This window comes from Bubalus bubalis, chromosome 16, assembly GCF_019923935.1.
Source record: "Bubalus bubalis isolate 160015118507 breed Murrah chromosome 16, NDDB_SH_1, whole genome shotgun sequence".
Classification (NCBI taxonomy): domain Eukaryota; kingdom Metazoa; phylum Chordata; class Mammalia; order Artiodactyla; family Bovidae; genus Bubalus; species Bubalus bubalis.
In genome coordinates, this window is record NC_059172.1 from 42586535 (window position 1) to 42614307 (window position 27773).

Consider the following 27773-nt stretch of genomic DNA (forward strand, 5'->3'; position numbering starts at 1 on the left):
TCTTTCTTCAGGTCACTTTTTATATGGCAGAAGGCTAATTTACTATATAACGTTATCATCAGGACATTGTGTTAGGCAAAAAGTGCAAGAACCTAGAGTGGGACACAGACTATTTATCATCCCCAATCTAAACTCCTCAGTTTGGCTTTTTGTCAAGCATGCCCCCAACCCACTCTGTTTATCCATGCCACTGCCTCCACCAGAGACCATGCTTACGGAAGTCCTCCTGCATGGAAAGCCAGCCTACCTCCTTCTCTACTGATTCAGAATCTCTACTAACTCATAGGCTTTCTTTAAGATCATCACAAATGTAGCTGGCAGCACCGCCACTTATTTCTTAAATGCTTTAAATGTGTAAGTGTAGTGTCCTGCCTTCTGACACTAGAAACCTTCTGAGATATGGAAAAGAATAATTAACATAATTCCCTTTTCTGAGAGGAGAAAAGACAAGAAATCAGAAATCTGAGTACCCTTTTGAGAATCAGCTTTAATTACAGAGAAACTAGGATTTAAGATATTTGGATCTAAAAGTACCTTATTTAAATAGTTTAGTTTTTATTGCTGATAGAAATTCTGGGTGTAGATATTTATAATCCAAAGAATTAAACAAAGGTCCCATTTCCTGAATAATCATATTGAGGTGAAGGTTTCAAGTAAGAATGTTTTTGATTTATTTGTCCACATACAACAACAGAACTTTTCCTGTGTTTTCTTGTTGTTCAATGAAAAGCGATAAGGATTCTTTTATAGACAAATAGTTTTATCAGACCTCATCTTTAGTGATCTGAAATGTAAATTTGAGGGTTATGGACCTCAAATTAAAATGCTGTTTTATGTAATTGTTAGAATTCACACAATATAGATATTTCCTAAATTAAGCCTATTGTGAATCACTTCAGATGTAACTTAAACTCAAGGGGATTTTTGAATGTTTTCCCAGCTAGAGCTGTATCTTTTGTTTTATATATGCAAGATAATACTAAGAGATTTTAAGGTTTAAAATTGATATGTCTCTGTTGTAGCTTGATAGAATAAGCTTGATTTTACAGATATATAACCACCCTTACCCCAACAGTTTCTAAACATAAAACACCATACAAAGCTTTGTTTCTTCCATAGAGAGTTAAAATAATGAATATCATAGGCTCCTCTGTGACCCCACAGTGCTAAGATGCAATGCCTGGCTCACCATTTAAATGTTTAAAATGCTGTTCATGCTTCTTCAGCATCTCACACCTGCATATGCATGGTCTCCTTTGCTTACCAGGTAACAATGGTACGAGTGGCTAGCCATGCAGTTTAGAAATGACATACTGCCTGCAACCTCAAATGGCCTATAATCTCCACCCGGCCCCACTTTCAGGCAAAAGGAAGGCCTTTTCTCCAAAGTCTGCAGAGTAACCTTAATATGTAATTTGTACTAGCAGATGCCCAAACTCCAGGTGATTAATGGTGAATGGACTGCAATATTAACCCTTATATTTTACCATTAATTGAAGAACATTTTAAAGCAATTATTATTTTGTAACCATTCAAATGTAAATGTTTCAACATAAATTCCTAAACATTTTCATTAGAAAATAAGGGTTCCTACTAAACAAATGTGGCAAAAGGAAATGCAATGACTGATCCTGGATTGGATCCTCTACCAGACAGAAAAAAAAGGACCTGCAAAGGATCATAAGCAAAATTTAAATACGAAATCTGGTCAGGTGAAAGTTTTATATCAATTAAATTTCCTGGTTGGATTACTGTACTGTGGTTATATAAAATAATGTTTTTGTTCTTAGAAATATATATTGACATATTAAAGATCCAATGATATTTTAAAATCAAAGTTAGTACAAAAATTCATGATAAAAATATCAAATTTTTAAGGAAAGTAGGATTAGAGTGACTGAGTTTTCCTTTTGTGTCTAGCTCTGGTATGACTCAGCACAGCACTGTGAATGCCACTTTTCTACTTTGGGCCCATTTCTTCTGAAAACTTAAAGGGCGGGATCAGAAATGCTTAATGATCCTGTGGCCCTGCAACAGGACTGAAAGTGTGTTCAGCTAAAACAAGGCAGTGCTGAGGACCCTCTGTTCCCTGAGCCTGCATCATGGTGGACCAGACAAAGGGCGATGCCATTTCTTGCAAGAGTTAGAAATGCAAGGCAAACATAACCCCCTCACCTGTGGACTCCATATAGCTGGGCTCAAAAGAAAAGAAATCTGTGGATTAAAAAAAAAAACTAGAAAAAAAAAAAAGAATAAAGGAGCATTATGTATGTAACTCAAATGTTTAAAAAAATATATATGAGAGATAAAATGATAAAGAGAATGGAATAAAGCATAAGCAATTGGTGAATCTAGGTAAAGGGTATACAGGACTCCTTTGCACTGTGTTGTAACCTTTGTATAAATTTGACATTAAATAAAAAGCCTATCAGCAGACGAATGGATAAGAAAGCTGTGGTACATATACACAATGGAATATTACTTAGCCATTAAAAATAATACATTTGAATCAGTTCTAATGAGGTGGATGAAACTGGAGCCTATTATACAGAGTGAAGTAAGTCAGAAAGAAAAACACCAATATAGTATACTAATGCATATATATGGAATTTAGAAAGAGAGTAGAGATAACCCTATATGTAAGACAGCAAAAGAGACACAGATGTATAGAACATCTTTTGGACTCTGGGGGAGAAGGCAAGGGTGGGATGATTTGAGAGAATAGCATTGAAACACGTATATTATCATATGTGAAACAGATCGCCAGTCCAGGTTCGATGCATGAGACAGGGTGCTCAGGGCTGGTGCACTGGGATGACCCAGAGGGATGGGATGCGGGGGGAGGTGGGATGGGGGTTCAGGATGGGGAACATGTATACACCCATGGCTGATTCATGTCAATGTACAGCAAAACCACTAAATTAAAAAAAAAAAAAGCTACAGAACGGAAAAAAAAAAATGTTCTCACCTCTCAATCAGAACAAAACTGTTTACTTGACCTGGGTATTGATGGAAACTAAAGGGACTGCTCATGGAAACTAAAGGGACTGCTCAAAGGTAGAAAGTGAGCAACAGAGGGAAAAGAGAAAACAGAACTTCACATTCTAAAAATGCATTATAAGCAATGAACATGATTGTTCCATATGTCATTGCTGCTCTCCATAACTCCTGAGCTTCGTTCAGTGGGTGTGACAGAATGGCAAACACATACTGACTTAGGAGATAGGTCACTTTCCCTGACAGTGACTTTCAACTTTGGGAGAGCTGAAATGAAGAAACCTGTCTCCTCACCGAAAGGAAGTGTTCTTTTCCTTCTGCTTGGGTAAAATGATTTGTGGGGTAGTTTGTCCAGCAGCAAAGGCAAAGGTGGTAAAAATGGACTGAGGATAACGAAACTTCATCAGCTGTTTCTTAAAGATCTCTACTACTTCTGGACTCACTTCTTCATCAAATGCTACTTTAATCAACTAGAGACAAAAGAAATTAAACATATCAGAAACATTAAGGATTTCCAGATAGCTTCCCCCCCAATTACTGAAATAACAAAAAAATAACAATACTAAATGACAAGAGGTTAGAGGTTGAAGGGACTTTGGATATCATGCAATATAATTTAAAATTTTTAAAAATAAAAAAGGGCTCAATAAATTGAGGGCTCAGAAAGGTTTACTTGTTATAGATGGTTGGTTGGTAAGGAAAACAATGTGTCTTGAAGTTGGGTTTCTTTAAGACTATCTTTTCTCAATTTCTTTTCCTTTTTGGCTGCACTGTGTGGCTTGTGGGATGTTAGTTCCTTGACCAGGGTTGAACCCGGGCCCTCAGCAATGAAAGCATGGAGTCCTAACCACTGGACTTCCAGGGAATTCAGGACTGTCTTTTTTATGATACGATAGGGAAATTAACTTATAGTGGTTGGAGTAGGAATTGTGTCCTTCTTGTTTATCAACCACTGGTGCTCCTAGATAGGGGATTTTGCCTAAGGAAGTGTCTTCCTATCCAGAGATACTTATAAATCTAGGAAGAAAAAATTAAGTTTGACTAGAATCCTAATTGGTAGACCCATGTGTTTGATAGAGCCTTTAGACAGTGTCTCTTGGCATCTGTTTCTGGAGGAAATGCCTGTGGCTCTTCTACGGAAGAGGCAGAGCTCTGAGACCACAGCATTCTAGTTTAGGGTCCTTTGGCAGTTGGAATAATGAAGAAATCCCTAAGGGATCAGTACTGTCATGTGGCCAGAGCAGGTCTGGACCTACAGATTAGAAGGCTTACATTTCACACAACCAGAATATGGAAGTATTAGGGAGAGCTTCTTGACTGGAAGGAACAAGGCAAGAATTGGAATCCCGGGAAATCTGAGAAGTCAGAAACAAGGCACAAGAGTGGGAAGAGCAAAATGTGGTCTCGAGAATTATTTTTTTTTTTTAAAAGCAAAACTAAGAAAAGATCACTCTTCTGAGTGTCTGGTTAGCATCAGTAATTCCCACAAGTTCTGAAATGTTCAGCGCTCCCTGGAAAAACCTTGGCTTCACCAAGGTTTACTTATAATCAACAGTACTTTAGCCCTAGCTATAATTCTCTGTAATTCTCAGAGATCTGCCTCTTCCACAGAAGAGCCACAAGCATTTCCTCCAGAAACAGATGCCAAGAGATGCTATCTAAAGGCTCTATCAAACACAAATTGAAGTATTACATGGCAGAGAATAAGAGTCAACAGAGTGAGTCTGAATTTGTGAGATCACTCAATATCGACAGATAATCCATTGTTACTCTGAGCTGACTGAAGGGCTCAGGAAACAGAGGATTAAATAAATCCAATGCTGTTCATGAGCTGACTCAGTCGAAGATTACCCTCACAGAACCTCATCCTCCTTCTCCTCTGACTCCTGACCATATATGATCAAAAGAAAGTGGCTATCATTTGTAGATGACATCATTTGTAGACATGACAAACGTCTACAAATGACAACATCTGTAGAGAAATGTTAATAGCACAGTGGCGGCTCCCTTTCTTAATACCTGAAAAGACGCCGATGTGACCTGCAGTCCTTCTTGCATGTTCTGTTGTAGCTGGTTCTGCATTGTGATCTTCTTCTCCTTGGTGATGGAGGCAATGGGGAAACTTCGTACAACCGTCTGCTCCCCAACTAAAGGAAAACAGGGCACAGACTAAGCAACAGCACTTTACAGCTCATCTCTAGTCTCTGCTGCTCATTTTACCAGCCTCTGCCGGAGAAATGTGTCTGGAGAGGACAATGTCCAGGAAAGAAGCAAGACAAAGTGCCATGATTCTGGAATTGCATTCATTAATTGTGTTGCATGGCAATTCATTCCTGACACACATTTCTTTCCTGGAGTGCAGGAATGGTCCCAAACTGCCAACCTTCATTCTGGTTCCCCAACCTATTGTGTGTCACACAACATCATCTGGTTTAAGGCATCTTACAGGAAGGGTAGGTATTAAACAGAAGAAAAGAAGTATCTTAAAATATTGAAAAGACATTTATTATATTTAATATAAGAATAAAGCAAAAGAGAAAAGACTGTTAAGGCAGTTAAAATTTGTCTTTAAAATTTTGTCTTTTGAAATCATTTGAAAGATGATGCTGTGAAAATGCTACACTCAATATGCCAGCAAATTTGGAAAACTCAGCAGTGGCCACAGGACTGGAAAAGGTCAGTTTTCATTCCAATCCTTAAGAAAGGCAATGCCAAAGAATGCTCAAACTACCGCACAATTGTACTCATCTCACATGCTAGTAAAGTAATGCTCAAAATCTTCCAAGCCAGGCTTCAGCAATAAGTGCACTGTGAACTTCCAGATGTTCAAGCTGGTTTTAGAAAAGGCCAAGGAACCAGAGATCAAATTGCCAACATCCGCTGGATCATGGAAAAAGCAAGAGAGTTCCAGAAAAACATCTATTTCTGCTTTATTGACAAGCCAAAGCCTTTGACTGTGTGGATCACCACAAACTGGAAAATCCTTCAAGAGATGGGAATAGCAGACCACCTGACCTGCTTCTTGAGAAACCTGTATGCAGGTCAGGAAGCAACAGTTAGAACTGGACATGGAACAACAGACTGGTTCCAAATAGGAAAAGGAGTATGTCAAGGCTGTATATTGTCACCCTGCTTATTTAACTTCTATGCAGAGTACATCATGAGAAACACGGGGCTGGAAGAAGCACAAGCTGGAATCAAGATTACCAGGAGAAATATCAATAACATCAGATATGCAGATGACACCACCCTTATGGCAGAAAGTGAAGAGGAACTAAAGAGCCTCTTGATGAAAGTGACAGAGGAGAGTGAAAAAGTTGGCTTAAAGCTCAACATTCAGAAAACTAAGATCATGGCATCCGGTCCCATCACCTCATGGCAAATAGATGGGGAAACAGTGGAAACAGCGGCTGACTTTATTTTTCTGGGCTTCAAAATCACTGTAGATGGTGACTGCAGCCATGAAATTAAAAGACGCTTACTCCTTGGAAGGAAGGCTATGACCAACCTAGATAGCATATTGAAAAGCAGAGATATTACTTTGTCAACAAAGGTCTGTCTAGTCAAGGCTATGGTTTTTCCAGTAGTCATGTATGGATGTGAGAGTTGGACTATAAAGAAAGCTGAGTGCCGAAGAATTGATGCTTTGGAACTGTGGTGCTGGAGAAGACTCTTGAGAGTCCCTTGGACTGCAAGGAGATCCAACCAGTCCATCCTAAAGGAGATCAGTCCTGGGTGTTCATTGGAAGGATTGATGTTGAAGCTGAAACTCTAAAACCTTGGCCACCTGATATGAAGAGCTGACTCATTGGAAAAGACCCTGATGCTGGGAAAGATTGAGGGCTGGAGGAGAAGTGGATGACAGAGGATGAGATGGTTGGATAGTATCACCGACTCAATGGACATGAGTTTGGTGGACTCTGGGAGCTGGTGACGGACAGGGAGGCCTGGCATGCTGCAGTTCATGAGGTTGCAAAGAGCTGGACACGAGTGAGAGACTGAACTGAACTATACATAATCCATGGAATTCTCCAGGCCAGAATACTGGAGTGGGTAGCCGTTCCCTTCCCCAGGGGATCTTCCCAACCCAGGGATCGAACCTAGGTCTCCCGCATTGTAGGCAGATTTTTTACCCAATGAACCACCAGGGAAGCCCCAAGATTCTTGAGAGTTTAAATACTAAAGGAAGAAATGAAAAATATAAATATTTATCAGCTACCTGAGGATATGAAGATAAGCATCTAGAAAAGCAGCAGCACACATGAGGTCTCCCGTGGAAAGCTAGCACTTCCTCATGGGAGAGGACAGCCACATGTAGAATACAACAGCATGCACTTAGCGCCCAGGTTTGAGGGAACGTGGCTTTAAAGACTTCAGAGCGAGAAGTCTGCATGCTAGATGGCTAGAGAATTAATTCCCGGAAAAAGTGACAGGGCGGTGAACTTTGAGGAGAATGGAGGTTTGCATCTGCAGAAGGGAAAAGGGTGGGCATTTTAGGTAGCAGTACAAGTAACAGAACAGGACAGTGATGAGCAAGGACCCTCAGCTCTTAAGCCAGAGAGGGTAAGACGTGAACTGGGTATAACTGACTTAAGAGCCCCTTTATTAACTAATATACTTATTATTATCAGAATTCCTCATTCCTTGAACTTCTAAATTCCTAACCTGGAAAATTCTGATTATTCTCTTATGTTAAACTCATACCCAGAGATTAAATAAAATCAAGATGTACATTAAGATTTTAGTTCTAAAATGTATTAAACAACTTATGTTTATATCACTCATGTAAAATGATCAGATTCCTATGTGTCATTAAAGGAGAAATTTTAAAATTTAACTTAAAAGAGAAATTTTAAAATTTAACTTAAAAGAGAAATAAAAGAGGCAAATAAAAAGATTTTCTCTGATGAAAATAATTTTCCTAAACTGTGAAATTACCCCAAAATTATCAGGAAAAAACAAGAGACCAATACAAACTTTCACACTAAATATGGCTTTGATTTCTTTAAAAGACGTAATTTAGAGCCGTTTAAATGGCCAACTATCTCATATATTTATAAGCCCAAAATGTTATGTGTATGTCCATTGAGCTCACAAAGGTTTCAGTACAAAAAATGGTAAGTACCAGATATCTAGTTTTAAAAACATACTTGCTTTCAAATACAAATGTAATTTATTTACAGTAATATGACAGAAGGTTGAGAAATTCTGCTATTTTTCACTTTTCTTTAAAATGAACACAACTATTCCTGTTGATTCATTGTTTATTGAATTTTATAGGCTTTTTGCTTTTCATGTGGTAAGCAATCTTTATGACCAAGATAATAAACCACATTGATTCTAGGTAAGCACGGGATTATACAACTGTGAGAGTTTGAAGATAATACAGTTCATATATCTGAATCCCACTGTCTGACAAAGTGCACAGCATATAGTACATACTCATCAAATGACAACTGAATAATTTCAGATGAGGAAGGAATTCTAGTGACCATGTATCCCCATGTTTCTCAATCCTCAGTTCAGTCGCTCAGTCGTGTCTGACTCTTTGCAACCCCATGAATCACAGCAGGCCAGGCCTCCCTGTCCATCACCAACTCCCGGAGTTCACTCAGACTCACGTCCATCGAGTCAGTGATGCCATCCAGCCATCTCATCCTCTGTCGTCCCCTTTCCTCCTACCCCCAATCCCTCCCAGCATCAGAGTCTTTTCCAATGAGTCAACTCTTCTCATGAAGTGGCCAAAGTACTGGAGTTTCAGCTTTAGCATCATTCCTTCCAAAGAACACCCAGGGCTGATCTCCTTTAGAATGGACTGGTTGGATCTCCTTGCAGTCCAAGGGACTCTCAAGAGTCTTCTCCAACACCACAGTTCAAAAGTATCAATTCTTTGGCGCACATCCATACATGACCACAGGAAAAACCATAGCCTTGACTAGACGGACCTTTGTGGACAAAGTAATGTCTCTGCTTTTGAATATGCTATCTAGGTTGCTCATAACTTTCCTTCCAAGGAGTAAGCGTCTTTTAATTTCATGGCTGCAGTCACCATCTGCAGTGATTTTGGAGCCCCCAAAAATAAAGTCTGACACTGTTTCCACATCTATTTGCCATGAAGTGATGGGACTGGATGCCATGATTTTCGTTTTCTTAATGTTGAGCTTTAAGCCATCTCAATCCTCAGTATGTATGAAAACTATATAGATATCTGGGTCTCCCCCTTCCTAGCAGCCTATTACAGATTCCAATTTAGTTGTTTGAGAGTTAGAGCCAGAATTTTTTTTTTAAAGCTTCCCAGATAATTCAAATACGCAGTCAAGGCTGAGAACCACTGGATTATCACCAAATGAGTCCGATCCCCTCATTTTATAAAAGGGGAAATTGAAACTTGGATCAGGGGACTTACTTAAGATATCCAGATTGGTCAACAGTGACTGAAACCTGGGCTTTTTGATCTAGAGTCCAATAATTTCATCCAAAACCTTATATGCTTATCAACTAGAATAGTTTACATAGAGACTACAGTGATTTTAAAAAGATAATTCAGATTTGATAGTGTCTGCTATTCTTTCTAATGCAGAAGACTGTGGACAGTTGTGGAAAACAGAGGTTGATAGAGTTTAGGAGCAGAAGAGCGTTCCGCTAAGAGAGGAAAGGATTAGTTGAAACGGAATGAGAGAAGTGGGTGGGGTTAAGTCAAGTTAGTGCTGTACAGCCCTGTAATACTTCGCACACCTTCCGTCTCACAAACGGGATCCTGAATCTGGAAAACCTCAGCCTTAACAGTTTACTGCAGCATTCAGAAGGTGGGGAAGTCAGCAGGGGATGCCACTAGCAGCTAGATACTCTGAATACCCTGAAATCACAAAATGCTACTTCATGAAATTATTATAGTTTTTGTGGATGAACCATAGTTTGCTGTTTAGAAGATATCCTTGGTTCATTAAATGAGAATCCAAATTATCATTAGGTTTGACAGACAGTATTCTAAAAAAAAAATACGTGTGTGGCAAAAGGCTTACTTTGATTTTGAGCTGACCTGCAAATCACTGCACACAGATGGAAGCAAAGCCTCACATAGATATCCCTGTTCTGATGACATAATATGAGCCTTACCTAGTTGATCATGGGGAGTCCCTCTGAACAGAATTCTGTATGTGGTAAGGAACAAGGCTCCTTCTGCTGGCAGAAGCTGAGGGCCTCCAAGAAGGCCTCCAGTGGCTTCTTCTCTTCCATCAGGATCCAGTAGGACTCGAAGGCCTTCACAAACAATTTCTTCTCCTGGCAGTAGAGCAGGTCTAAGAATCTTGGGCTAACAACAGACGAAGTTATTTTAGACACAATTCTAGAGAGATTTCCAGCCCTAGAGTAAGGTTACCTTGTTAGCTACAGATCTAAAAATGTGAATCAGACTTCCCACGTAGCCAAAATGAGTAAACAGATTTGAGAAGAGTCAGAAATGATGTTTCTGCATCCAAATGTAAAAAGACTCTCTGCAGCATTACTTATTCACAGTAAAATTGCTGGAAATTACTAAACCAGTTGAGATACCTATTCAACGGAACATTTTGCAACCGTCAAAAAGAATGGCACGGATCTAGATACATAAACACAGAAAGATGCCAGAATACATTGTTAAGTAGAAAGAGTTACCAACCAGTATGTACATTATGATTTCCTTTTAGTATATGAACCAAACTGTTAGAGCTGGTACTGTCATAGATAAGCGTAGAGGTCAGAGGAGAATCATGGGAGACTTTCATTTTGTACAATGTGTGCTCCTTTAATGCTTCAGTTTTATACAAAAGCATCGTTAGTTTGCAAACTGAAAAAACATATTTAAAAAAATGGACACGACTTTAAAGAGCCCTTCTTATTAGCCTTTAATAAATATTAAGACAAAAAAAATGGCCAAGTTATGACCATTTACCTATCTTGGGAAATAAGGAACCACATGATACACTCCCTTGAAGAGTTTAGTGCTAGAAAAAAAAAAGTCCATTTTTCCTGAAGCTTTCACTTATTTTCTTTTACTGAGCAATAAAAACTATACAAATCCGGACAATTCTCTTTGTTGGCTCGAGGAAGCTCAGAGCTAAAATGTAAAGCCAAAGTATAATGATCACTGTGTCTCAGATTTCTGATAGACTCATCTTTCCTTTCCATCTGGCTTTTGATTTCTCCTTTGAATTTATTTTTAATAGTTCTGTTACATAGGTAAGAGGGTCCTAAACCCTAGTTCCACAGACTGGTGCCAGACTAACTGCAAAATAATCACCTGGGATACTTATTAAAGTACAGATTCCCAGGCCAAGTCCCAGGGTACTCCAATTCAGGAGGCTGGGCTGAGATTCAGGCCTCTCAATTTTTAATAGACTTCCCAGATGTTTGTGATGTATGCTTGTAATGCATACGGATTCAGGAACCTGGTGATTTTATACTAATTGCCTTAAGTCATTTTTTGGGGGAAGGAGGCAGAACATAAAACCTTGGCTTGGGCTTAGAAGTTAGAATGTTCACAATTTATGCCCTGCCTATAAAAGTAGACTCAACAAGAGATTATTATTGCTCCTTTGTTGATCTCCTATTCTGCTTCCCTATCCTTTTTATGAGGAGCTACATGTAAACTCCTCTCAAAGTTTAATGTATCATTAAAACTAGAGCTGGTCTGTAGAATGTTAGAAGGTACTTTCTGTGGCACAACAATCTACTGTTGCTGTTTTTAGGAGGTTTTACTTACTCCCTCAAAGCATGCAGTCCGGAATAATTACCTTCTGTATAGGTGGGAGTCTTCTGCTCTCTCGATGCACTGCTTCTAGGGTTTCAATGTGCATAGCTACAATTCCTGGCATGAGTCAGAGAATTCAAAATAAAAGAGTACCAAACAAGCAGAATTAAAACAAATTCTGGATATTTTGGAATTGAAAACTAATCAGAGTTTGGTGGTTCTTCAAAAAGCTAAACACAGAATTATCATATGACCCAGCAATTCCACTCCTAGGTATATACCCCCAAAGACTGAAAATAAAACTCAGACACTTGTGTATGAATATTCATAGTAGTACTATTTACAAGAGCCAGAAAGTCACAACAATTCAAGTGTCCATCAACAGATGAATGGATAAAGAAAATATGGTATATCCATATAACAGAGTATTATTCAGTCATAAAAGGAATGAAGCCACAATACCTGCTACAACGTGGATAAACCTTGAAAACATTATGCTAAAGGAAATAAGTCAGACACAAAAAGACAAGTATTATATGATTTTACTTATATGCATTATCTATAATAGGCAAATTCATAGAGATAAAAGGAATTAAGAGGCAACCAAGGGCCAAAGTGGAGAATGGAAAGCTACTGCTTAACAGGTACAGACTGTCTGTACGGGGTGATGAAAAAGCTTTGGTAATAGACAATTGGTAGTAGTTGTACAGCATTGTGAATATAATTTATGCCACTGAATTTTACATTTAAGAAAGTTTAAAATGGCAAATTTTATGACGTATATTTTATACAATTTAAAGCTATTTAAAAAACAAATCAAAACAAAAATAAACAGCATGACTAAGCTACCTGGAAGCCAAGTGCTATGCTGGAAAATGACCCATAAGAATAATCCTTATTCAATTATTTCTAATATTCTGGTTCTCTGATGTCTGCAAAGTGATTACCTGGTATCATGCAATGCAGGCTCTTGATATGATCCTGAGTAACTCCACTCTCCGTACAAACTTTGTCAATAAATCGGGTAATGAAACGCACAACAGAATTGCCAATGTCATTATTCTCTGAATCTTCAAACCCACTTTCTGTATCATAGCTCTCAGCTACACTTCCTGCAATACTAAGAAAGTCAAGGGAAGAAATCACGCTCAGGGCTCAAATTTAACAAATGACTAGTATATCACGGTGACTTTCCACAGCAGTTTAAACTTGCTCAAAGGGATGTGTACTCAAGCAGAAACCCCACTTAACTCCTCGGCTCCTCTATAAGTGATAGTGGCGAAATGCGATGTCTCGCCTACACTTGGAAGCTACCGTCAGGCATTGTCCTTTGGACCCAACTTAGGTGCCTTAGTCACTCACTATGTAAATCAGATTGTAGAAAATGTCATGAAAGAAACAAAGGTATAAGATAATGATGATGTGCTACTTAAGACAGGAAGTCAGCAAGGTCTCTCTGGGTAGGTGACCTCAGAGCAGAACACTAAATGAAGGGATTCTTGTGACTTTTTCAGAGAGTATCCCAGATTGCGGGAGTAACAAGCACAGAGGCCCTGAGGCAGTATCATGCTTTGAATGTTGAACAGGGAGGCCAGTTTGGTTGACAGAAGAGTGTAGGAAATAAAGTCTGAGCAGCAGCCAGGGGCCAGATCCTGTTAGGCCTTGTGGTCTATGGTTTTTATTTTCAGTGGTACAGGAAGTATTTAGGGTTGAGATAGTGTTAGTCGCTCAGTTGTGTCCGACTCTGTGACCCCATGAACTGAAGCCTGTCAAACTCCTCTGTCCATGGGATTTCCCACACAAGGATACTGGAGTGGGAAGCCATTTCCTTCTCCAGGGGATCTTTGTGACTCAGGGATCAAACCTGGGTCTCCTGCACTGTAGGCAGTTTCTTTACCATCTGAGCCACTAGGGAAAGTGTTAGAACAAAGAATGGTTGAGGACACGATTATAGGCAAATGCAAGGGGTAAGATGAGGAAAAGGAGGTCCAAGAAACAAATAATCACTTTAATCAGAGTCCATTAGTACTTTCCCACAGTGCTTTCTGTAAGTTGCTGTGGCAGAAAGTAACTGAAAGGGCTAGATCAGTAATGCGTGAGACATTTAAAAAGTCAGAGGTCATAAAAGAGAAGAGGGTATGGGAGATAATTAAGAATAGTTGGATGTAGTCAAGGTCTTTTAATAGACAAAAGCTGAGCAAGTCTGAAGGTGAGAAAAATGGTTAATTTTTGAAATGTGTATAGCACCATTTACCCCAAATACTTCATATTCTGTGCTAAACCAAGAAGGACAGGGTGTCTGTGTGTGCCCACATTTTGGTACCTGTTTGTGACGATGCTGTTGCTCCCACTCTCCCAATCTCCTGGGGCTGACGCTCTTAGGAGCTTGTTTTTACTTGAATCCAGCGGAACCAGCAGATTGACCATGAGGTTTGCAAAGTGAATGGCTTGACTAAAGACAGTGCTTTCCTCTCGCTGCACCAGCTCCTGCTGAGCTGATTTGCTCAGAGTAGGCCAAAGGCGTAGCTGCTCAGCTGCCAGGTCCATTGCTGTCTTCTCCTGATATTGGTCATCAGGAAGTTTATCCTAAAAACCAAACCAAAACAAAACAAAATCAAAATCTGTCACTTCACACAAGCTTCAAAAAACATGGGAGATGTTTTAATAATTCATCTATTAAATACCTATGTCAGTAAAAGTGGAAATACATAAAAAAATATAACAAGAACATGAAACTCAGTCTTTCTTTTTTTCTGAGCTCCAACAGGCCTTGAATGGAACCATGTGACAAATCCAAGGAGACAGCAGCAAAGCACTGAGATACATACTTCTCACTGCTACCATTTCACTGCATTTATTGATACTTATCTCTGGCTCTATCACCTTCAGGTCACCAATTACAACAAATTATTGACCTGAAATACCTGTAAATGCTCTGGTCAAATGTGCCAGTAGCATTTTCTAATACTCCGCTATGTTTCTTTTCTTCTGCTCTCTGATTGAAAAAGACAGAATGACCCAAGTCACAAAAAAGTAGAGCTAGATTTCCTTGTAAATGTGGGAGTCAAACATTATCGTTAAATGGGTATACAGGTGTCCATGGGATTTTTAAGAGGGGTTTCCCATAGGCTGAAGAGTTAAACAATAGCAGTAACCCATACCTGCATAGTCCTTTACAGCTTATGAAGAGCTGGTGTATCTATAGTCTTACTCATATCTAACCTGGGGCTCTAAGACACACTTTTACAGAATAGAGGACATAGAAGCAATGACATGTATTTGCTTTATGAATGTTTTGGAGATATACCAATGTTGTGCCAAGTCACCAGTCACGTCAGACACTTTGCAACCCCGTGAACTGTAGCCCAGCAGGCTCCTCTGTCCATGGGATTTCCCAGGCAAGAATACTGGAGTGGGTTGCCATTTCCTTCTCCAGGGGATCTTCCTGACCCAGGGATTGAACCTGTGTCTTTTACATCTCCTGCACTGGCAGGCAGGTTCTTTATCACTAGCACCACCTGGGTCCCCTCATACCCATGTCAGCACTATATTTTCTTTAAAAATTATCAAAAGCACCTTACCAGGCCAATCATCTCTACAACATGACCTCAAGCTAATACTCTTTGGATGTGGCCCAAGTTACCCCTTTACCCAAGTGCATCTGGTGTTTTTGAGTTTTTAATTAAGAAAATAATTAAAACTAATTGTATAGTAATAATTTGTAATATCTGATAGATGTCAGATAGTGCCATTTGTTATTAAAAGTTTCTGTTCTTATCATATTCATGAGTAGACTAATAATATGGTTAAAATTATTTGAGGCATAGAAATGTATGAATATCAGGCAGTTTCAGTTAGCTATCTAGGTTCATTTATCTCACATAGTATAAGGAAAATTTAAAATGCAGCAAAGGATCAGCAGTGATGTATTAGCCCAGCATGTGGAAAAATTACTCAATAAAAAAGGTAAAAAAGCACCAACAAATTACTCCAAAAAATTACTCTTAAAGTGAATCAACACTAGTAATCAGCCCTTCATGCTGCTCTAAGTTCAGTTAATAAGGACAGTAATTTCTAACTTTTATGATTTAGTATGTGCCAGGAACTCTTCAATGCCCTACACTTGTATTAGACATTAAAAGCTTACAATAATCATGTCTGCTCATTTTACTAATGAAGAAATAAGACACAGAAAACTAAAGTGAATTGCCTAAGATCAGACAGCTAGTGTATGACATTTCAAAATTTCAATTAACTTTAATTTGGGCTTCCCAGGCGGCACTAGTGGTAAAGAACCCGTCTGCCAATACAGGAAACATAAGAGATGCAGGTTTGACCCCTGGGTTGGGCAGATCCCCTGGAGGAGGGCATGGCAACCCACTCCAGTATTCTTGCCTGGAGAATCCCCTGGACAGAGGAGGCTGGTGGGCTATAGTCCACAGGGTTGCAAAGAGTCGGATGCGACTGAAGTGACACAGCACGCAACTTTAATTTGACATTTCTTCAAGAAGTTAATTGCACAGAGACATCTGCCTAGGTATTTTAGGTTGACTCGTTTCAATTTCCTATAAATGTTTCCAGGGAATTCTTATTAAAATACAATAAAACAATTCTAGTGCTACAGAACTGTAGTAAGAAGTTATGGGAAAAAAAAATATCAGGAATCAATAGAAGAAAGATGCTCACCAGGGGGCTTCCTAAAGTAAACGCCAAATACACTGGTGCTGCTGCTAAGTCGCTTCAGTCATGTCCGACCCTGTGCGACCCCACAGATGGCAGCCCACGAGGCTCCCCCATCCCTGGGATTCTCCAGGCAAGAACACTGGAGTGGGTTGCCATTTCCTTCTCCAATGCATGAAAGTGAAAAGTGAAAGTGAAGTCGCTCAGTTGTGTCCGACTCTTAGCGACCTCATGGACTGCAGCCTACCAGGCTCCTCCGTCCATAGGATTTTCCAGCCAAGAGTACTGGAGTGGGTTGCCTTCTCCAAAAATACACTGGTAGGAAGTGGCTAGATAATACCTGACTGAACTTCCCTTGAAGCCAGGACCCTAGCCCCACACAAATACATTTCTTTATCTTACCTTTTGCTTCAGATGCAGGGCATGATTGTCCTCCTTGGCCGAGAGATACAGGGAGCGAACCTGTTCCTGCACCGCATTATAAAAGGTTGTCTCCCAAAACTGCTGATTTGTCCAAATGGGGTGGTCCTGTACACAGGTGTAAGCAAACTGGCTGACTCCAGGGGCCAGTTTCTGTGAGAACACATAGTATATATCACCATGGAGCTGACAGTGTCAGGACAGTTCAGAAGGTTACAGAGGCCACAGATAATCGTGAATGTGATCAAAGGATTTATCTAAACATATCTTATGGCAATACAAGCTTAGCAATCAGCAACGTACACAGTTTTAACTGGCAACTATGGGCTTGCTATCAAATCCTTTAAAGGTCTCTGTCATTTTATCTCTTAAAAGGGACATTTTAAAATCAAAAGTATTATACGAATTAGAGAATATATGAAACGTACCTAAACACTGTACTGTGCATATAGCAGGAAATGTAGAAGTTGGGTAGTTATTACAATTAGGACATGTAATAAAATCCATCACAACCTAAATCTAAAATTCCAGATAGTTCAGAATTTTTTCTACTTGGTATTAGAGTACATTTTGGTGGGGTTAGGAGGGCACTAACTGAAATGCGAGTGAGCCTACAGCTTGGCCTTATACACAGAATGAGGGCGTATCATGAATTTCTTGCCTGCTCATTCTAGCCCTTTACCTCCTTACGAAGCCTGCTGCCTGGCTCACACACTCGCCAGCAGGGCTGCCACGGTATTTTCTGTTAACCAAGTCTGGGTGTGGGAAGGTCATCTAAAACCAACCCTTCCTTTCTGGGACTTCCTGCCGGGCTTCTAAGTAAGAGTGAACCTTACTCTGTGATTAACAACAGCGGGAAGGAAAACTACCTCTGCAGTCACTTGAAGCACTTCATAAACACACACCTCATTTAATACTGAAAATCTTGTAAGATGCATGTTGTTATTGCCAAATTAAAGAAGAGGACACAGAAGTTCAAATAGGTTTAACTGAGTGATTGCCCAAGGCCATATAGCAATTACATAAGTGGTAGAACTAGGTTTCAAGCCCAAAGTTTGTTTCCAAATCCCCTGCCCTTTTTATTATAACAAATTATCTTGAAAAGAAACTGAAAGCAAATCATATATAAATTGAATAACAGTTAGTACAAGTCTTTGTTATTTTAATCTTTTATTTTAGGTTTTATTTCGCAGAGTAATATTCTGCCTTGAAACCTCTGATATGACCTGACTCACCTTTCCACAGCTGTTGCTTTCATTTCTCAAAGTTAAAAATGTCTCAAAAAAAATTAAATCTATTATTTCTCAGCAAATACTTGATAATGGTCTCATTAGAGAACTTTTCAGTCCATTTTATTCTTTAGAATTGAATTATTTTTTTCTCTATCAGTAAAACTAAAGTTTCTGATAATGTAAGTTTTCTTTTGAAGCAATTAATAAGTGAATTCTTTTCTGCTGAAATATTGAACACTGAAGATCACTATTAAAGTTGCATACATAACAGTTACGTAGCAGAGTTCTTTCTTTTCTTAGGGACACATAACAAATGTATAAGGTACCTGGTAAAAAATTATATGCTCAATACATACAAACTTCCTTCTTGGTCTAGAGCAGACTAAATCTTCAACTGGAATAAATCATGCATACCATGAAATATACTGCTGCTGCTGCTGCTAAGTCGCTGCAGTCGTGCCCGACTCTGTGTGACCCCATAGACGGCAGCCCACCAGGATCCCCCGTCCCTGGGATTCTCCAGGCAAGAACACTGGAGTGGGTTGCCATTTCCTTCTCCAATGCATCAAAGTGAAAAGCGAAAGTGAAGTCACTCAGTCATGTCCGACTCAGCGACCCCATGGACTGCAGCCTACCAGGCTCCTCCATCCATGGGATTTTCCAGGCAAGAGTACTGGAGTAGGGTGCCATCGCCTTCTCTGATGAAATGTACTGTAGTACTTAAATAATTGGAAGTGGGGTGGCTGTGATTTTTGCCTATTAGAGTCTGTGTACTTCTGAATCTCATGTGTAAGTCCCTTTCAAGGTAGGCCTATGTACTGTTGTTGGGGTGATCATCTATTAACTCAGCCATAAGCTAGAACTGACCATGAAGCAAAGGTCAGGAAATCCTTAAGGGGAAGTTGCATGAGGATTGCTCATTCAAAACACAGCTACTCTCTACCTGTACAAAAAAGATCTTCATGACCCAGATAATCACGATGGTGTGATCACTCACCTAGAGCCAGACATGCTTGAATGTGAAGTCAAGTGGGCCTTAGAAAGCATCACTATGAACAAAGCTAGTGGAGGTGATGGAATTCCAGTGGAGCTATTTCAAATCCTGAAAGATGATGCTGTGAAAGTGCTACACTCAATATGCCAGCAAATTTGGAAAACTCAGCAGTGGCCACAGGACTGGAAAAGGTCAGTTTTCATTCCAATCCCAAAGAAAGGCAATGCCAAAGAATGCTCAAACTACTGCACAATTGCACTCATCTCACATGCTAGTAATGTTCAAAATTCTCCAAGCCAGGCTTCAGCAATACATGAACTGTGAACTTCCAGATGTTCAAGCTTGTTTTAGAAAAGGCAGAGGAACCAGAGATCAAATTGTCAACATCCACTGGATCACTGAAAAAGCAAGAGAGTTCCAGAAAAACATCTATTTCTGCTTTATTGACTATGCCAAAGCCTTTGACTATGTGGATCCCAATAAACTGTGGAAAATTCTGAAAGAGATGGGAATACCAGACCACCTGACCTGCCTCTTGAGAAACCTATATGCAGGTCAGGAAGCAACTGGACATGGAACACCAGACTGGTTCCAAATAGGAAAAGGAGTACGTCAAGGCTGTATATTGTCACCCTGCTTATTTAACTTCTATGCAGAGTACATCATGAGAAACACGGGGCTGGAAGAAGCACAAGCTGGAATCAAGATTGCCGGGAGAAATATCAATAACCTCAGATATGCAGATGACACCACCCTTATGGCAGAAAGTGAAGAGGAATTAAAAAGCCTCTTGATGAAAGTGAGAGAGGAGAGTGAAAAAGTTGGCTTAAAGCTCAACATTCAGAAAACGAAGATCATGGCATCTGGTCCCATCACTTCATGGGAAATAGATGGGGAAACAGGGGAAACAGTGTCAGACTTTATATTTGGGGGCTCCAAAATCACTGCAGATGGTGACTGCAGCCATGAAATTAAAAGACGCTTACTCCTTGGAAGGAAAGTTATGACCAAGCTAGATAGCATATTAAAAAGCAGAGACATTCCTTTGTCCACAAAGGTCCATCTAGTCAAAGCTATGGTTTTTCCAGTGGTCATGTATGGGCGTGAGAGTTGAACTGTGAAGAAAGCTGAGCACAGAAGAATTGATACTTTGGAACTTTGGTGTTGGTGAAGACTCTTGAGAGTCCCTTGGACTGCAAGGAGATCCAACCAGTCCATCCTAAAGGAGATCAGTCCTGGGTGTTCATTGGAAGGACTAATGCTGAAGCTAAAACTCCAGTACTTTGGCCACCTCATGCAGAGCTGACTCACTGGAAAAGACCCCGATGCTGGGAGGAATTGGGGGCAGGAGAAGAAGTGGACAACAGAGGATGAGACGGCTGGATGGCATCACCGACTCGATGCACATGAGTTTGGGTAAACTCTGGGAGTTGGTGATGGACAGGGAGACCTGGCCTGCTGTGATTCATGGGGTTGCAAAGAGTCAGATACAACTGAACGACTGAACTGAACTGAACTCTCTACCTATGGGAAATCAGGGATAAAATGTGTGTGGTTCTGTGAATATGCAAACAGAAGTGTCAGACTCTGAGTCACATACTCCTTCTACACTCTGCTTAAGGATACTTGGGATGTAGGTTGCACTTCAATTTTTTTTTTGCCCCAACCACTCTAAGGAATAACAGTGACCTCAGTGGCAATACACATACCTATTATGAAAGAGATTTTAAAGGCATAAAATTTAAACAAGGTACAAGCGTGACTTTCCCATGAGTATAGTCAGGCAGCACCATTTCTTATGAACACAATATAACAACAGATTCTAACATTTTGGAGTTTTGAAATTATACTTAATAAATCCTTATCAGTTTCTTACATAAAGTTCTTTTAGGATCATCAATACAGTAAATAATTTATTACAATAAATCTCTTATTACAACTTGACAGAGCTCTATAGGAATTTGAGAGTATAATGAAGCCCTGCCTTCTTTTAGCATTTTTCTCACTGTTGATGCATATTCACTTTACTTGGCACATATCAATTATTATCTTCCTATTTATTCAAAAACTAAAAGTGACTACATAAAAACTTCTCGTGTTTTCAACAAAAGTGGACTGCATATGTTCCAAGGAAGAAAAATGGTGTGAAACAGTAGCCCAAAGTGTCAGAACCCACTGCTTGTTTACTGGATGAGAATGACAGTAAGGTGAAGGCATTATAGGATACGCACTTTTTGGTAGCAAGTCAGTCACAAATGGTGCTGGCATCTGATAAATGTGTAAGAAATTATTAATTCCCAAATACTTAAAACATAATTTTTCTAAACATGAAATTTGCTTCTTTTCTTTGTGGTTTCCTGCTATGTCTTCTCAAGTGAAAGCAAGGAGCACTGAGACCTTTGATGTTTGAAAGGGCAAGATCATTGCACTGATGGGCAGGTATGTACTGAGGACCAGCAGAGGGCAGTAGCACCTTATTCTGTCTAAATTCCATGCTGCTGCTGCTGCTAAGTCGCTTCAGTCATGTCCGACTCGGTGGACCCCATAGACGGCAGCCCACCAGGCTCCCCCGTCCCTGGAATTCTCCAGGCAAGAACACTGGAGTGAGTTGCCATTTCCTTCTCCAATGCAAGAAAGTGAAGAGTGAACGTGAAGTTGCTCAGTCGTGTCCAACTCTTAGCAACCCCATGGACTGCAGCCTACCAGGCTCCTCTGTCCATGGGATTTTCCAGGCAAAAGTACTGGAGTGGGTTGCCACTGCCTTCTCCGTGAGGGATTTTTAAATAGGAATTGAAAAAAAATGGAGCTCTACAGCCTGACTGGGCTAGAAAGTTGGGTGGAAGAATACTGCACGTCCTCACTGTACATTTGAGAGATCTCATAAAGCAAATGGATTTTCCCAAGGTCACATAGCAAGATATGTGGAAGAGAAGGGAACAGAGACAAGGTTTTCCATTATTTTATGTCATTTCAGTACAATACAAAAATTAAGATACTCCACCAAACAAAACTATAATTATCTAGAGAAAGATACAATAATACTGCTCAGGGATTCAGATTCACTATATCCTGTGACAGCAGTTTTAGTAAACAAGAAAATAAGCACCTGTGGAGAAAACTATCTCATGATTCTAATCACTTCTTTGGTTTGAAAAAAAGGCTTTCCTAAGACGATTTCTCAAATTGGCCCATATGCCAGCTTCATGACCTTTTATTTTGCATACAGATGAGACTCAATCCATACTGAAGGTCTGAGGGTAATGGTGGTGGTAAGGAATACTGTTGTCAAATGATATCTTTCTTCCTCTTCAAATCGGGCAACAATATTTACTTTACATTTCATAATTCTTATGATTTTATCCTAAAGAAACAGTTGATATTTTGCTATGTAATTTCATGAGATGTTTAAAAATGTGTTGACTTTCTTGTCTAGGAAAAAAAAACAGCTCTGAAGGTACCAGATTAAGCAATGCCATTCAGTTTTTCACAGAGCATTCAAAGGAAACCAGCATGGGACAGGATATGGAGAATAAACTTCATGGGGCTTACCAACGAGCAGGCTAGATTCAAATCCAAATAGATGGATACAAATCCTCTCAGACGAATTGGTCAAGGGAAGGTTAAGATATCAGTATGAGAGGCCAGTCTAAGGCCTGTCTGGCTAGATATGTTTGCTCTCCAGGCCCAAGCTCAGAGGGAAACCAGATTCCAGGAGAAAAAGTGCCTAGGAAGATTGAGTCCATAAATATTAAGAGTCTTAAATAATAATTAGAATACAAAGAGTCACTGTTTAAATTGTTGGGTATTTCTTATCCAGTTCTGGACACTGGAATACAAGAGTACCTCACTGCACAATTCAGGGCTGGTGCCAGTCAGTCCTTTTATGATTCTACACTGGCTTAATGAAGCCCACATATTAAGTCACTTCTGAATGTATTCTGATGAACTTTGGAAATGCTTAGTCTTGACAGACTTTAAAAGGAAGACAGAAATGGGAAAAATGTGTATCTAAAACCTGTATTTATCAACTCTTAGCCACATCTGAACACATTTGCTTTTGTGCATTATTTTTTTAACAAGAGACATACAACATAGATTTGATTGAAACTCTTCACCCCATTTCTCTATCTGAAAGGCAACAATGATCCTGAATTATTTTTCATTCCCATTTATGTTTTTATACCTGTTTGTATCCATAAAGAATATACAGGATTACATTGCAGGTTTCATCTTATTCCTTACTAATCTTTTTCAAAATATACAGTTTATATTTCATTGATTTATGTAATATTTAGTTAAACTATATAATTAATTGGGACAAAATATCTGGCTCTTTATATACATACAACTCAGAAGGGACAGACAGCGGCCTCCAAGAGATGAGTATTTGGAATATTGTGTTCATTTGTCAGTGGGGTTGACAGAAAGGTGAGTAATCGAATAATTAAAAGGATGTAATGTGAGAATCTACTATAGTTTTTCCTTGAAACTGAGCAGTGCAAGTAACTTTAAATGCATAACCATCTAAACCTCTCCTGGACTCCTTAGAAGATCCAAACACACAATTTCTACACAAGAAATATATCCATTCGCAGCACTGCCCAGTATTCATTTGATGTGCCATTGTCAGTAGCTGGAATGACAGGGTTGAAGTCCTTAAACCATGAATCTTTTTAATGATTCTCTGTATTAAGATGCTTAGCAAATACTGACATACTGAGAGAGAAGATGAATCAATTTCTTTCCTTTGTTGTCCAAAATTTAGTAGAAATCAAATATGGTGTTGTCAAGTCCTTTGTCTGGGTTTAGTATTCCTAAAAACACAAAACAGGATGCAAATCCCTGCTTCTTTTTGGTAGGTTTTGAAACTTAATATAGGCAGTATCATATTGTGTCTTATTTTGCCACTTGGCTTTTTATATATTATGTTGCTAGACTTATTAAGGTAATAAATAATAATTATTATAACTAACTTGTTCTGGTGGTTTCTCACTATATATATTTATGAAATGACTTAGTCCTTAGAGTAATTTTATAATCTACTGTGTGTGTGTGCTATCTTTCCCACCCAGGGATCGAACCTGCATCTCCTGTGTCTCCTGCATTGCAGGTGGATTCTTCACTGCTGAGCCACCGGGGAAGCCCCACAATCCCCTGAGATAAATGCTATTATTACCCTTGTTTTAAAAGAGAAGAAACTGAGGCACAGAGAAGTTAAGTAATTTGTCCAAGAGAATATTGCCAGGAAATACTGGGACCAGAGCTGGGATTCAAACTCAGGTAGTTTAGCTAGAGAATTTAATTTCTTATTCATTGCACAACTTACTGTGTGGAATTCCACTGTATGAATATATAGCATTTCCTTGTTCCTGTTAATGGATATTTGTATTGTTTCTACCTTTTAGCTATTAGAAACAGTGGTTCATATCAACTTTTAGCTTTGATGAATAATTTCAGTACTATTTAATAGTGCCTGGAACTAATTGAGAGAATTCTCAGATATATTCCTATTGTTATTTCTACCAATAAACATTTTTGGGTTACTGTACACTGGTTATTTTTCTAATGAGAAATTACTTCACAAAGACTTTCTACAAACCTACTGTTTGAAAACTTAATAATTCTTTAATATAAAATATCTAGTCAGTGTTTAAAATACCTTTTAAATGTTAAAAAAGTTTTCCTTTGATTTTTCCTTGTTTTTTATTTTTACTTTTTTTTTTTTTTAAGAATCAGTTTGTCTGACTCAGGAAGGACTCAAACAAGGTCTACATACATACATTCTACATACATTCATTTCTCATTCATTCATATATATATATGAGGTAAGTTTTAACCTTTAGATTTCTCTACCACCTGTCTGTCCACCTCCCCCCGCCCACCCATCTGCAATCTATTTTTTGAAGAAACTGGATCATTTGTCCAACAGAGTTTCCATCTGTCTAGTGGTTGTTGACTGCATCCCAGTGATCTCATGTGAAATATTCTTTTGTCCTCTACATTTCCTACAAATTGGTAGCTGGATCTAGAAGCATGATCCGAGTCAGGCTTCACTGTTTGGCAACAATATTTCACAGATACAGTATAAGAGGCACATCTGGTTGTTTCTCTTTTTGCAGTCTTAAAGGCCACTGACAGTCAACGCCTGGATTCATTAATCATTAGGAACAATAAAATACTGATATTCTCATTCTACTATTACTTTCTCACTTATTGTTATTATTGTTCAGTTGCTAAGTTGTGTCCGACTCTTTGTGACCCCGTGAACTGCAGCATCCCAGGCTCCTCAGTCCTTCATTATCTCCTGGAGTTTGCTCAAATTCATGTCTATAGGGTAGGTAAAGCTATCTAACCCTCTCATCTTCTTGCTGCCCCCTTCGCCTTTTGCCTCCCATCTTCCCCAGCTTCAGGGTCTTTTCCAAGGAGTCAGCCTTTCACCTTAGGTGGCCAAGGGATAGGAGCTTCAGCTTCAGCACCAGTCCTTCCAATGAATATTGGAGTTGATTTCCTTTAGGATTGAGTGGTTTGATTTCCTTGCTGTCCAAGGGACTCTCAAGAGTCTACTCCAGTACCACAGTTCAAAAGCATCAGTTCTTTAGCACTCAGTGTTCTTTCTGATCCAAGTGCCACATCTGAACATGACTACTGGAAAAACCATAGCTTTGACTGCATGGTCTTTTGTCAGCACAGTGATGTCTCTGCTTTTTAATACGCTATGTAGGTTTATTATAGCTTTCCTTCCAAGCAGCAAGTCTTCTAATTTCAAGGCTTCAGTCACCATCTGCAGTGATTTTGGAGCCTAAGAAAACAAAAAAAATTTCCCACTGCTTCAACTTTTTCCCCTTCTGTTTGCCATGAAGTGATGGGACCAGACGCCATGATCTTAATTTTTTCATGGTGAATTTCAAGCCAGCTTTTTCACTCTCCTCTTTCACCCTCATCTAGAGGCTGTTTAGTTCCTCTTCGCTTTCTGCCATTAGAGTGGTATCATCTGCATATCTGAAGTTGCTGATATTTTTCCTGGCAATCTTGATTCCAGCTTGTGATTCATCCAGCCTGGCATTCTGCATGATGTACTCTGCACTATAAGTTAAATAAGCAGGGTGACAATATACAGCCTTGTCATACTCTTTTCCCAATTTTGAACCAGTCAGTTGTTTCATGTCTGGTTCTAACTGTTGCTTTTTGACCTGCATACAGGTTTCTCAGAAGACAGGTAAGATGGGTTGGTATTCCTATTTCTTTGAGAATTTGCCACAGATCGTTGTTATCCACACAAAGGCTTTAGCTTAGTCAATGAACAGAAGTAGTTGTTTTTCTGGAATTCTCTTGCTTTTTTCTATGATCCAATGGATGTTGGCAATTTATCTCTGGTTTCTCTGCCTTTTCTAAACCCAGCTTGTACATCTGGAAGTTCTCGGTTCATGTACTGCTGAAGCCTAGCTTGAAGGACTTTGAGCACAGTTTTACTAGCATGTGAAATGAGCACAATTGTACGGTAGTTTGAACATTTGTTGGCACTTCCCTCTAGCTTCTCTTTAGATCATATAAATCTTCCTCACTCATTAGCTAGGATATTTATATAAAGAAAAACTTCCCCTCATCAACTGTTTGGAGACCCAAACATATAGTCTATATTAGAAAGTAGGATAAATATATGATTTTATCCCTTCATTTTTCAGTTTTAAAAACAATGACTTGTTTCTTTAGAAGCTATTATAGATGAACAGTTTAATTTTTCTTTTCCTATTGATATTTTTATGAAACTGCAGATTTTAAAACATATTTATAACTATGCTTAGTCCTGTGGATCTTGTGGACTGATGCATCTAATAATGTTGTTTGTAACAGCACTGTAACCCAGGAGGATAAAGGGCCTAATTGGGAGAATATAATCAGCAAAAAGACTAGCAGATCTGTATCCAGGTATCTCCTCTGGGTTCTATGTTCCAAAGGAGTGATAGAAGAAATGCTGAGTGAGTTCTGGCACAGGAAATGGAGGAATTTGGTGAGTCACAGTTCTCACGAGATGTACTTGCAAATGGCCCAAAACTCAACAAAAATGTTTATTTTAGCATTATCCTTAATAGCTATACCCGCCCCCCCTTTCAAAGTTCACAATTTTAATGTTTAACTATAGAGAAGAAAGGTCAGGCAAATGATGCTACCTTATTAACACAAAAAATATTATGCTACAATTGAAGTGGTTAATATGATTATGTGCTTATAAGTGAAGTGCTTATGCTATATTTCAAAAAAAAACAAGCGAATTATGCTATGATTACATCTGCAAGTACATAAAAACTAGGAGGAAAAAGGCAAAATGAAAACGAAGTAAAGATAATAGAATTTTGAATAATTTCTTTTCTTTCTTCAAAAAAAATTTTTAAGAGATTTTTAAATTAAATGGCAGATTGAATATTCTTTTGTTCCCTGAACTCCACTGAAATAGCAAAGAAAAAAAAACTGTTAAAAATATACAAGAACAAAGAGAATGAGAGAGGAGACAACACCAGATAAATGATGTTAATAAGATTTTAGAAGTCATAAAATGGATTTAATAACAAATAAAAAATTTGGAGAAGGACATGGCAACCCACTCCAGTGTTCTTGCCTGGAGAATCCCAGGGACGGCAGAGCCTGGTGGGCTGCCGTCTATGGGGTCACACAGAGTCAGACACGATTGAAGCGAATTAGCAGTAGCAGCAGCAACAAATCTGAA

At 39.1% G+C, this 27773-nt stretch overlaps 1 protein-coding gene across 4 annotated transcripts in view; it reads right to left on the minus strand.

Annotated features, from left to right (window-relative positions):
• SBF2 (SET binding factor 2) overlaps positions 1–27773 on the minus strand; it is a 509682-nt gene that overhangs the window by 64260 nt on the left and 417649 nt on the right. For all 4 annotated transcript variants that reach the window (XM_025265781.3, XM_025265782.3, XM_044929499.2 and 1 more), the window contains 7 exons: positions 16808–16978; positions 14049–14311; positions 12673–12845; positions 11769–11842; positions 10114–10309; positions 5017–5144; positions 3292–3467 (listed from right to left, as the gene is read on the minus strand). In XM_025265781.3, the coding sequence (XP_025121566.1) occupies positions 3292–3467; positions 5017–5144; positions 10114–10309; positions 11769–11842; positions 12673–12845; positions 14049–14311; positions 16808–16978 (1181 nt within the window). The remainder of the gene's footprint in view (positions 1–3291; positions 3468–5016; positions 5145–10113; positions 10310–11768; positions 11843–12672; positions 12846–14048; positions 14312–16807; positions 16979–27773) is intronic.